This window comes from Haliotis asinina, chromosome 1 (assembly GCF_037392515.1).
Source record: "Haliotis asinina isolate JCU_RB_2024 chromosome 1, JCU_Hal_asi_v2, whole genome shotgun sequence".
NCBI lineage: Eukaryota > Metazoa > Mollusca > Gastropoda > Lepetellida > Haliotidae > Haliotis > Haliotis asinina.
In genome coordinates, this window is record NC_090280.1 from 46,429,248 (window position 1) to 46,442,114 (window position 12,867).

At 38.8% G+C, this 12,867-nt stretch overlaps 2 protein-coding genes across 3 annotated transcripts in view; both read right to left on the reverse strand.

Annotated features, from left to right (window-relative positions):
• LOC137292233 (anaphase-promoting complex subunit 13-like) overlaps positions 1-12,867 on the reverse strand; it is a 384,028-nt gene that overhangs the window by 15,542 nt on the left and 355,619 nt on the right. The gene's annotated exons all lie outside the window — the stretch shown is intronic.
• Positions 204-12,867, reverse strand: part of LOC137291947 (nicastrin-like) — a 28,343-nt gene continuing 15,679 nt past the window's right edge. The window contains exons 10-15 of one of the 2 annotated variants that reach the window (XM_067823503.1): positions 11,996-12,182; positions 11,728-11,815; positions 11,042-11,190; positions 10,604-10,730; positions 9,833-9,930; positions 204-4,839 (exon numbers count right to left, since the gene is read on the reverse strand). In XM_067823503.1, the coding sequence (XP_067679604.1) occupies positions 4,717-4,839; positions 9,833-9,930; positions 10,604-10,730; positions 11,042-11,190; positions 11,728-11,815; positions 11,996-12,182 (772 nt within the window). In that variant the 3' untranslated portion in view covers positions 204-4,716. Of the gene's footprint in view, positions 4,840-8,511; positions 8,655-9,832; positions 9,931-10,603; positions 10,731-11,041; positions 11,191-11,727; positions 11,816-11,995; positions 12,183-12,867 lie in introns of those variants that run through there. The other variant, XM_067823511.1, reaches the window with a different exon arrangement.

The window sequence follows — 12,867 nt, forward strand, 5'->3', positions numbered from 1 at the left end:
GGCAAGGGTTTGTTCAAAACTGCCTCTATACACTCTGCAGTAAGTGGGTACCTGGTGGGATAAGTCATGTGACTAATAACCTCGCACCTCACAGCTTAGGTTATCCGGGTTAATAATGTCTTGGCACTTTGAGCATGCACAAATGATAATATTAAGGCAATAGGTCACTTCATGGGGGCTTATATCCCTTCAAAGAACAACACTGAAGGTCATTGTGATACTTTATTTACAAGAGAACATTTTTCGACCATAAAATGTTAATATTTACAAATGTTCATGTACAAAATAGACATATACACATGAAAAACTGGTCTTCAGAACATAAAAGAGTGATCAAAATATTTTGCCTGTAAGTCATAACCTTATTGTGTTGGGTTAGTTCCAGGAGTTTAAATTTAGTTGATTCCTTCCTAACTCTTGAGTAAACCTAAAGGAAACCTGCGCTGCCATTTTCTTGGAAAGCTGCTTTTGATTCTGCTTCTTCATCATGAAGCTGCCTCTGCTTTGACTGAGACAGCTCAAACTAAATGGGATCCTTCAAACTACTGGAGAAGCATACAACTGCTTTGCTTAAAAAGTGGCCACCCATTAAATATGCAATGATTTATTACTGGAATAACAGTATGTAATAGAATGATAATTCTGCTTTTTCATGTATTGGGAATTAAGGTACATAACTAAGCCCAAACATTCTGGTGACTGAAAATATAATCTTCAAACAAAGCCTAACAAAAAGTTGCTATGACACAAACTATACCACTTAACAACACAAGACCAGGACATATACACTATCATTTTCCAATGCAAGATGTACAACATAAACTTTATATCGATGGCAACGGCATAAAAGCATGAAGATGGTTCAGTGACTTGTCAGGACAAATGCATTTCAACAACGATTCATTTCAATGGTAAATATATATACATGCGTGAGATGTATAAATTATGGATAATTAAAAAGCTGAATGATGGAATGTACAGGTACACTCAACTATATATAATTTGCAGCTACAAACACAATAACGCTGATTGAGCATTTTTTTTAGTTTTTGTGTCATCAAAAATGTTTTCATGCTCTGACTACACAGTACATGTATGCTAACAGACTGGAACCCAAACAAATACGGTACTCCTCACAACTCCCCACCCACTAAGTCAGGAAGACCCGTCGTGACACATTGTCCACAACTCCCCTCCCCTTCAGCACATGAAGAGTATTATATGAAAAAATAAAACACCGAAAGAGAAGGTATTGAAGAAACTGTCTGCAATTAAGACAAACATAAAATTCAGTTGGAAAGTTTCAGAGCAGTCAGCAGTTTTCATGAATTCTATTTACAAGTTACATCATATGACCGAAACACTAACTCTGGACATAATGCTTTGTAATTCTTCCTTCCCAAACTTTCACTGTATCTTATATAAAATACACACTGTGAGACATAAAACCTTGAAGACATTATCAAACACAATGCTCTGTTTTTTATGGTACTTCAATCAACACTTGCTGCTATGACAACACAACGACGAACATGTAAATGTGGCAGGGTCTACAATGTTTCATGGAAATACACATCAAAAACTTAAAGCTAAAGCATATAAATATCTGATCTGTTAACCTTTACTGAGGCCAGACTAATTTCATTTCTTGGTTTACAGATTTCTGTCTTCAGAAAACTTTAAGGCGGGACGAAAAAAGAAAAGGTAAAATCACCAGTCCAGGTAATAATTCTGAATATTAGAAGTATCTTACTTCTGGCAATTTATAAAGTGTATCTGGGGCAAAAACAAAACAAAACAAAAAAACAATCAAAAACAATGTCTTTGTGAGTTTACACTTTGGGCCAATAAAAACATACTACATGTATTTATAATTTTTATTTTTCCTTATTCTAAAAGGAAACTACCTGCAGATCTGTAAAACAAGAAATAAAATTGGTCTGGCCTGAAATACTCTTACTGCTGTTTAAAACACAGTCCACCACAGGTTTCCCCTCTGTACAATACACAACATAGCTCACACATGACTCACTATTTCCGGAACAGTTTCCACATCCCTGTGCTATCATCCTGGGTCTAGATTTTGTAATCACTCTTACGGCTAAGACAGTTGTAAGTTAACCTTAATGTATTGCACTTACAACCATCCTAACACTTGGAGAGCTTTGAAAACCTAGGACCAGGAATAAACTGAGTATTTCTTAGTCAATCATTCGGAATTAAAAACCGTATCTGTTGATCTGAAAAAATATATTCAGTTTCGTTTTCTTAAACAGTCCATGAAAACATGGAATACATATAAACCAACAGTACTCTCCTTATTGACATCCCCCTTCCAGACGAAAGTGGAAGAAGTCTTAATAAATGGCCGAAACAAATGATGATTCATATTTTCTTGTGTACATTGAACATTTTGGAATATTAATAAATATTTCATTTCACTGACATCTAAATTACATTTTATTATTACCATAGAGCTGACAACAGTTTTAACAATAACTGACCACCCTTGAAAAGTGTGGTGAGCACTTATTATGTTGAAAATGATATGTCAGAATTTCAGGTAGAGAGTGTCAGATGACTACAATACACTTTATTTCCCCTCCAAATATTCTACTTACTGTGTAATGTAGGGATGTCACAATACATAAGTTACATGAATTGATCACGTATTCCGACACCTTTGTCACAATGCCATACGCATCATGATACCTACTTTCGTGGCATTACTGCATAAATTTTGTTACATTTTGAACATTAATAATTCATATTTTATAATTGTTCATGAAAAGATAAATATTCTGTATCCTCAAAGATAAAAAAAGTTCTAGTTTCATGAAAAACAATCATTTATAACTCATTACATAGAGAAAATCAGGATGCAATTGAAATATGTAAATGATACATAAACACATTTAAAGTGATACTTTCAAAACTAAATATCGACACAGTTTTGAATGTATCAATAATTGTATTGCCTTCGGACAATTATTGATGCATTGATGTATCGTGGCATCCCTTGTGTAATGTAACCCATACTTGTCTGTATGATATAGAACACGAGTAAGTGAGTGAGGGAGTGAGTTGAGTTTTACGCACTCAGCAATATTCCAGCTATATGGCAGCGGTCTGTAAATAATCGAGTCTGGACCTGACAAACCAGTGACCAACAGCATGGGCATCAATCTCCGCAATTGGGAACCGATGACGTGTCAACCAAGTCAGTGAGCCCGACCATCCAATCCAGTTAGTCGCCTCTAACGACAAGCATAGTCGCCTTTTATGATATAGAACATGATATCTGAAGATTAATGTACAGTATCTCTTATTTTCAGTGAATGGTTTTGTCTGATAAAATACTTTTGGACACACATTTTTGGACAGCCATGTTTTCAATATAAAGGGAGGTGTGCCATCACAAACATTTAATCCAATGATGACTTGTTCCTTAAGATAAAGCAATCTTTAAAGAGTGAGAGATGTTTTACAGATGTTCATGTACTTGGTGAGAAAAACAGCGACTGTCAGGTGACCAAAAAGCCATAACATGAGGGTATCAAAGAACCAAGACATTGGATTTATCATCATTTGAGTATATTCATGTGAAACTGAATTCACCAGAAAGGTGCCGCCTTTCCTGACAACCATGTTCACACAGGACAACAGACTACCAACTATGCCTCTATATATCTACACACCTATATGGTCCCAAAGCAAGACTGGAATGTTCTAGGAAAATATGGAACCTTGAGGGAGCTTTCAGCAGTGAATGAAATAAGCCAAAAACACCGCTAGACATCAGAATGGATTTAACCAGACAAGACAATCCAATGAATGTTACTGGAACATGTTTTCCTAAATTTTGACAGGGCCATCAGGCTGGCCAGCTGTAAATTTAGACCGTTCATCAGAAATCATGCCCATCTCAGGCAGTTGGACAGGCCTCATTTCATACACTGCCTACAGTTAATCACCTTTACCCATAGACAATTAGTAAGGCATTTATAGCACATAGTGTACATCTACAGGGTGCATGGCTATTAGAGCAATGACATATTACAGTGCAGTATATTTCTACTCTGAACAAGAGAAGACAGACATTTTGTAATATGGTTGTACTTCTGGTTGATTGTCCACTCATCCAGCTTGTTGTAGTTTCAGGTGCCATCTGCACAAAGCAATCTTAAATGAGAGATACAATCAATGTACAAGCTTTGTGCAAGTGGGCCCTGAGCAACCCCGTTTAACCCACTTCAAACACAAATGATGAAGATCAACTTAGGTACAATCAATGGTAACCCAACAAAAAATCAAACAAGTTTCACAAAATCTGGCCATAACAGCACATTTCATCAGGAGAGATAAAACCAGATGACCTGTTCAGGAGCTGCTAGTTCTCAGATGATGCAGCTCCAAAAGCACAGGGTTATCATCAAACGTTAAAATGGAAAAAGACATCCTGGTCAGGTGATACCAATTCTTTGTGTATATTTCAGACAGTGAAATACAGAGATGAAACTAAAATGAAGGGAAGAAACAAGTTTGACAACTGGCTAATATTTATAAACTGTCTAAATATTACTGATCATTTACCTGAGTCATGAACATTGTACAGGACATACAGATGGCAAGATATGACCTTGACTATCAAGATGACCTTGACCATCATTGCCATAACCGAAGTGAAGACTAAAATAAGTTGATTTTTACCTAGTTTCAATATGTGTAATATCTATTAGATGTTGGGTGTGAAAACAATATATCTGACTGCTCGTTGATGAAGTACACGATGACAAAAGACACCAGCATGATCACAACCCCAAGACTTAAAGTTGTAGTCTGAAACAGAAAATGTTCACGCCATAAGAAGCATGTGCAATCAGTTCTGCTTCAAAGGACCACAAAGATGGTATGATTCCTGATCAAGCCAATGAAACACACAACATATGATGAAAATATGGCCTAATGCTTATCTGGTTTACACCTTTAGCCCTCTGAAAATATATATATAGTGGAAGCTGTCTAAACCGGCACTCATCGGGACTGAAGAAATAATCCAGTTTAGACAACGTGTTGGATTGTAGAGCTGATGATAAATGTACTAAACAGGACTGAGTCTTTATGCTGGTGTTGACATTTTGCCAGATTGGACAGATGCCGATTTGGGCAGCTTTCACTGTACACAATAATCTAAAATGTACACTATAATTAACTTTTACCAACGGATCACAAGACAAATTAATTCATTTAATAAGATACCCATTGATTTAGCACTGAACATCCTCTTTTGCATGTGTATTTGATCAATGGTAAATGTCATCCATGTATTTAAGAAGCATCCGCTACATTAAAAGCAAACATTTACTTCCACTGTCAAAGTGTTTAATGGGTTAATGTTCAAACAAACACTGATATGCACAAATTCTGAACAAGTTACATCCTATAAGTGATATTCAAAAAAAGTTGAGGCGTATGTAATACTGGCAGGCATGAGTATATTTGTGATTGTAGAAGAGATTTTGCCAATGCTCATTGGTCAGAGATGTGATGAAGCTGGCTACTGCAAGAGGGATTACAACGACTGACCACAGCACTGGACACATAGTTTGGCTACCAGTCAGTGACAACAGGGCACATATTTAATTGCATAGATTACTAGAAGCTTGCCAGGGTGAAATGAGCTGGTTTAGATCAAACTTTACAGTAAAAACATAAGCTGTGGTCATCTGTTGTCTGTTTCCACACTCCACAATATTCCAGCTGAATGATGGTGGTCAGGTAACAATGAACCAGACAATCCAGTGACTGACATCACTAGAATGAGTGAGTGAATTAATTTTTACCCTTCAATATTCCAGCTATATGGCAGCGGTCTGTAAATAATCGGGTCTGGAGCAGACAATACAGTGATCAACAGCATGAGCATTGATCTGCACAACTGGGAACCGGTGACATGTGTCAACCAAGTCAGTGAGTCTGACCACCTGATCCTCTTAGTCGCCTCTTACGACAAGCAGAGTCGTCTTCTAAGGCAAGCATGAGTTGTTGAAGACCTGTTCTACCTCGGAACTTCAAGGGTCAGCAAAACATGAATGTATTCTCAAATACAGAGTGCTGTATTCACATAAACACAGAATGCAGTGAATGTTTTCACACGCACACAGCATGATGTGAATTCAGTAAATGTATTCACATAAACATAGACTGTTGTAAAAATATTCATATAAATACAGGATAGAGTGAAATAGTGTGAATGTATTCGTGTAAACCCATCAGTTGGCTAGAGTTAGCTGGCCATAAGTGATTTGAGATTCATGGTATGTGATTAAAAGTGTTGTGTTTGAAATGAATTTTCACAAAGAACTTCATATGAACAACATACAAAACACTTCCTGCTTTCAGTTTCAGTTTACATTTCAGAAATACATGTATTTGATTATTTCAGAGACACATTTTTCACCCCTAATTACATTTTAATCCAATACTGGGTATATATCTAGACAAGTATATATATAGAGTATATATCTAGACAAGATGTTGACAGAACATGGCATGGCAGGTTTTCCCACACCTTGCTCTAGTTCCGAGCTATAACTAAATCCCAGGAAACTAAAACCAGAAAAACTAAATCCACAGCAACTACTCAGCTGCCATGTTACTAAACAACAGTCACAAAACAACATCAAAAGCTTCAAAATGTCCGGAGCATGTCAGATTGTAAACATGATCAGTATATCTTTCACACCTTGTTCTTCAAAACTATGCGAAAAAGTGATGTCGGATACAGGCTTCATTTCGATATCAGCTTCTGTTCTGTGTTAAACATGGAATAAAATTTGGAAACTGCTTGAGAAGGAATAACATTTAGGTAGGCCTGCTTTTATCAGATAATCTCATTGATACTAAATGTTGTGGGGACAGGGTTTATTATTGAAACAGTCTGACTAACTCAGTTCAGGACAAAGTAAACCAACATGCTGTTAGTAGAAGCGAAATCATGTTTCAAGTTGGTGAAAAGCCATGCAAAAGAATCATTTTGTCTTTCATTTTGCAAGCGCAACATCTGAGCACATTCCTCCCACAAGACAACTATCTAAGGGAGACAGCTGTTGTCATGACGGACACCACATATAGACAGATTTTGGAATCGTAGATAGGTTTTGTTGAGGTACATCCTCATCAAGTTGGACTTCCCAGATGTAAATCTTCTTCCCAGGGCCTTCTTTCATAAAGCAGTAAGGTGATCGTAAGTCACTAAGGTAAGCTTAGTGCAATATTAAAGAATGTGAGTTCAGGTTAACCTTCGTTAAGGCTGTTTCGTGAAAGGAGCCCCTGGTTGTCATCTCCTACACACACTACCTGCGGCCACCAAACATAATGTCTATCCCCTTTCTGTGGGTGAGACCCTAAACAAACAGTTACATAGGAGACAACAGCAGCAATAGTGTCATGACGTCACACTTATTATGCAGAGATATAGAGAAATACCATATCTACTTGGTTTAAGGTGAAGAAATAGTTACACCCATCAGTATGGTAAGGTGATGTAGCAGCACCTGGTGTCAAGTATTAAGGTGATGTCGCAGCCCCTGGTGTCAAGTATTAAGGTGATGTCGCAGCCCCTGGTGTCAAGTATTAAGGTGATGTAGCAGCACCTGTTGTCAAGGATTAAGGTGATGTAGCAGCACCTGTTGTCAAGGATTAAGGTGATGTAGCACCAACTGGTGTCAAATATTAAAGTGATCTCACAGCACCTGGTGTCAAGTGTCTGTTGCAGTTCCTAGAGTCAAGTATTGAGGTGATGTTGCAGCACCTGGTGTCAAGCATTGAGGTGATGTAGTAGCCCCTGGTGTCAAGTATTAAGGTGATGTCGCAACCCCTTGTGTTAGGATTAAGGTGATGTAGCAGCAACTGGTGTCAAGGATTAAGGTGATGTAGCACCAACTGGTGTCAAATATTAAAGTGATGTCACAGCACCTGGTGTCAAGTGTCTGTCGCAGTCCCCGGTGTCAAGTATTATGGTGATGTAGCAGCACCTGGTGTCAAGGGGCTGTAGCTAACCCTGGTGTCAAGCATCAAGGTGATGTAGTAGCCCTTGGTGTCAGTTATTGAGGTGATGTAGCTGGTATCAAGTATTCAGGTGTTGTAATTTACAGAACTCACTGAAGCAGGGGTTTAGGTCATTAAGCTTTTGACTACCAGTAAAATCATCAGTAACAAAACAAGTAAACTCTACATCTAATCAACTATTATTACAAACATTCTGTGAGGACTGGTGACACTGATTAAGTTTCTAGGTGGAAGCAGATGCTGAATTATGTCAAAGCATGTTGAACATGCTTAAAATATCTAGGAAGCAAAAGTTTAAGACAAAATAAGATGTTCAAAATGAAAATGAATTATGTGGCTGAATGCTTCATGTACGAAATCGGCAGTGCTTGCATGTAAAACTAAGGAAGCCATGCTGAGAATGTACCCAACCACCCAAGGTCTACGGTTCCGGAGACATCAGATCAGGGCTTACATTGCTTTCATCAACTTTGTGGCGTCTGGCTTGAGCCAGTGTTAAATATTACATCTGCGCTCCCGTTGACAAAATATACTACTATCATTGAGACTAGTAGAATGGCTATCCCAACACAAAGGGTTAAAACCTGAAAGCAAAGTAGTTGTCATGAAAACATTATCTTATGAAGGTGTTAAGACTATCTCAAATAATCAAATAATGAATACATCAGAGTAGCAGATGCTACTTGATGAAAACTGCCCCCACATGTGTTATGGACTGCCAAATCTCAGTAGTCATTTCAAATGCCTAATTGCTGGCAAAGTCCCATAAACCATGTCAATTTTCTTTTAATGCTGTTATGGAAACACCACCATACTCACAGAATTACAAAACTATTTAAACACTCCCAAAGCAAGTTAAAAAGAGTCCATTTTGCGGATTATATTCAGTAACATTTCATACCAAGAATTTGACAAATTTTCTCAACATCATAAGCAACTCATACAAGTATATACACATTTACACAGCATAAATACATGGCTTAATTCAATATATTGAAAGCATATGACAATAACTGACACTGGTACGTGTATAGGTAACAAGGTAACCATGGCAACACCAAATATACAGAGCAGATACCAAATACAGGTTTAAGCTGAGCAGTTGGGGGATGATTACTGTTACATTGCTGTATAGCTAATTAATGACACATCTTGTCTCGTTCAGAGGTGCGATACAATTTGAAGGGGCGTGTAAAGCAAATGAAAGCACACATGTACCTGAGTAACATGATCATGAGACTTTCAAAACAGAATCCATGAATTAGTCTTTCCAAATATGATTCTGACAAGACTCACTGAGGTTCAAGGTCATCTCAGCAGCAGGTATTTACATACATACAATCTGTGAAGCTACAATAGATATACGGGAGGATACACAAACAGCTGATGTCCTCTTACTTTGTCAAGGAGGAAGAAGAATGGCAAAAACCTGGCACTGATACATCTCATTCTCAATGCTCTGGCAACAGATTTCTTCCAAAGCAGTCCTTGTCCTACATATACTTTCACTAGGACTAGATTCTGCACCTTCTGTGAGTTGTCACTGAAGTTAGTCCCATTGAAGTCTTCTACCCTATCAGTTGTCAGTTTAGTCAGCCCCTACCTACTGAGTGTAGCAGATATAGCAATGTTGAGGAGAAAGTTGCCTATTGGCAGTTGGTGCAGGAAACGTGTCAGATATTGTACAGATGTGGAAGAGAACTGAGAAAATGATGTTACATCGAAAAAAAACCCCAGAGAAATGACACAGAATTGCTATTACCTGGAACTGTTGACTAGGGACGAGGAATATCCTGACTTTGAGAGGTTCCCATACACTCTCTGTCCATGTAGAGTAGGTCCCAGAGAGCCAGTCATAGCCTGAAACAAACCCATCAATATCACTCACCCACATCTCCACACTAGGTCAGGGCCCCACCAAACAATGTTTGTTGTCAGGGGAAAACAGTCAATCTGTTGAACAGTAAGAGCTAACTGGCTTGATCTTCACCTCATTAACATGGTGAGTGAGTGAGTGAGTGAGTGAGTGAGTGAGTGAGTGGGTGGGTGGGTGAGTGAGTGGGTGGGTGGGTGGGTGAGTGAGTGAGTGAGTGAGTGAGTGAGTGAGTGAGTGAGTGAGTGAGTGAGTCCGCCCTCAGCAATATTCCATCTATAAGGCAGCAGTCTGTGAATAACTGTGTTTGGGCCAGACGAACCAGTGATCAACATGCATGAGCATTGATATATGCAGATGGGATACTATGACATGTGCAAACCAAGTCAGTAAGCTTGACCACCTGATCCCATTGGTTGCCTCTTAGCATGAAGCTAATGGAGATGAATTCTAAAGTGATCTTCAGGGGTGACATGGAGGTAGACTTTATACTGGTACCTTTCTTGATATTGCCTAATAATAGGCGTGATAATAGCCCATCGTCAAGCAATTTGAGGGCACTGTCAAGTTACAGTGGCCCGCTCATTTCTGATAACATGCAGTCATTTTAATGAAAATTCTAGCCATTTATCTAGGATATCTTATAACTGTTTTACTTACCATCAATATCAAATGCTGGAGACTTGGCTAGAGTTAACATGGAGGTAGACTTTATACAGGCTCCAACACGAGTGTTGCCTGTAGAACTTTGTGTCAAGTTTCCTTGAATCCAAAGAAACTGATGTGTCTAAAAGGCAGAAATGATAAACAATTGAAGTCAATAAGACACAGAAATCCAATGTTTGTTGAACGTAAAATATAAAGAAAATGCCACAGCTGAACAAGACACTGTTCAAATATATCTATGGCATCTACGGAGGTCAGCAGTTTGGTACATTTGTTCCTAATGAAACATTAACTCACTTCATGCTGTCTTTAAAAATAAATTTGAATAAAACACAAAGGTGTTACACAAAATAGAATTTAGTTAAGTGAGTCAGTTCAATGAGGTTTCATTACAATGATGTGTGGAATGAGAATTCTAAGCTCCTCACACACCTTGTCTGTGTCAGGAGCTTTGCAGGCATCTTTAGAAACAGCTATTTCCTCCCCGAGGTACTGAGCCAGGATGTGATGGGTCAAAGTCGTTACTTGATTTGTGTTCACGTTCACACTCACATAGAACGGAAACGGCTTCTTCGCCTTTTCTGTAAATGAAAAACAAAAATCAAATTGACAAAGCTGCATATTACCCATCCATGATGATCTGTATCTTACTGAACACACATGAAACAAGCTGCAGGCTATCCCCTTGTGATGACCTGTACCCTACTGAACACACATGAAACAAGCTGCAAGCTATCCCCTTGTGATGACCTGTACCCTACTGAACACACATGAAACAAGCTGCAGGCTATCCCCTCATGATGACCAGTATCCTACTGAACACACATGAAACAAGCTGCAGACCATCCCCTCATGACTATCTGTATCCTACGGAACACACATAAAACAAGCTGCCAACCATCCTCTCCATGCCACTTTTCTACAGCTATTTTAACAGCCATTTAAAATTTCATGCATTTCCCATCAAAGTGGTGATCATTAGCAAACTTCAAGAGCCTTAAAACATCATCAGGTAAAATACTGTGTGCGTAACCACAAAGTAATATCAATCAGTCAATCAGACTGAAGTTTTCTTCCACTATAAAATGATCAAAGTGCGATGAGATAAGATAACATACCCAGGCTGTCTGCATCATCTGGGTCGATGCTCCTGCGGAACAGCTCACAGTGCTGGTTGTACAGAAAACACTGGAGGAGACTCTCCACCTGGAGCAACAGAGACTCACTGTGTCAGCACATATATTTCTAGCGTACTTCAACTTTTCTACAGTCCATCATACACAAATACACAGCTTATCTGGAGCTCTGACGGAATATAGATATGATCCACCAGAATCAAGATGACAGAGTTCAGAAGACATGACTGCAGCAACATTGATAACTCACAATGTCCTTGTCTGCCTTGAGGGTGCTGGGGGCGGTGTTGCCAGTTGACAGTTTGTACAGGAAGTGAGCCAGTGTGGTAGCGACGTCTGTGAGAGACTGGGTCTGTGTGTCAGCTGATGGGTCTGACTGGTTGCCGTGGTCAGTCACATTAATCATGCTGGGCAGGTCAAAGCGGCTATTGAAAAACCTACAGAGAGAGACAGGTGTTAACCAGTGTGGAAATAAACATGTTGGCTTAACATAAGGAGGAAACGTGTCAAGATGACAGCACTGCAGGTCAACCATCAAGATAACAATGCTGCAGCTCAACCATTAAGATAACATGTGGAAATAAACATGTTGGCTTAACATAAGGAGGAAATGTGTCAAGATGATAGCACTGCAGGTCAACCATCAAGATAACAATGCTGCAGCTCAACCATTAAGATAACAATGCTGCAGCTCAACCATCAAGATAACAATGCTGCAGCTCAACCATCAAGATAACAATGCTGCAGCTCAACCATCAAGATAACAATGCTGCAGCTCAACCAGTAAGATAACAATGGTGCAGGTCAACCAGTAAGATAACAATGCTGCAGCTCAACCATCAAGATAACAATGCTGCAGCTCAACCATTAAGATAACAATGCTGCATGTCAAAAATCAAGATAACAATGCTGCAGGTCAACCAGTAAGATAACAATGGTGCAGGTCAAAAATCAAGATAACAATGCTGCAGCTCAACCAGTAAGATAACAATGGTGCAGGTCAACCATCAAGATAACAATGCTGCAGCTCAACCATCAAGATAACAATGCTGCAGCTCAACCATTAAGATAACAATGCTGCATGTCAAAAATCAAGATAACAATGCTGCAGCTCAACCAGTA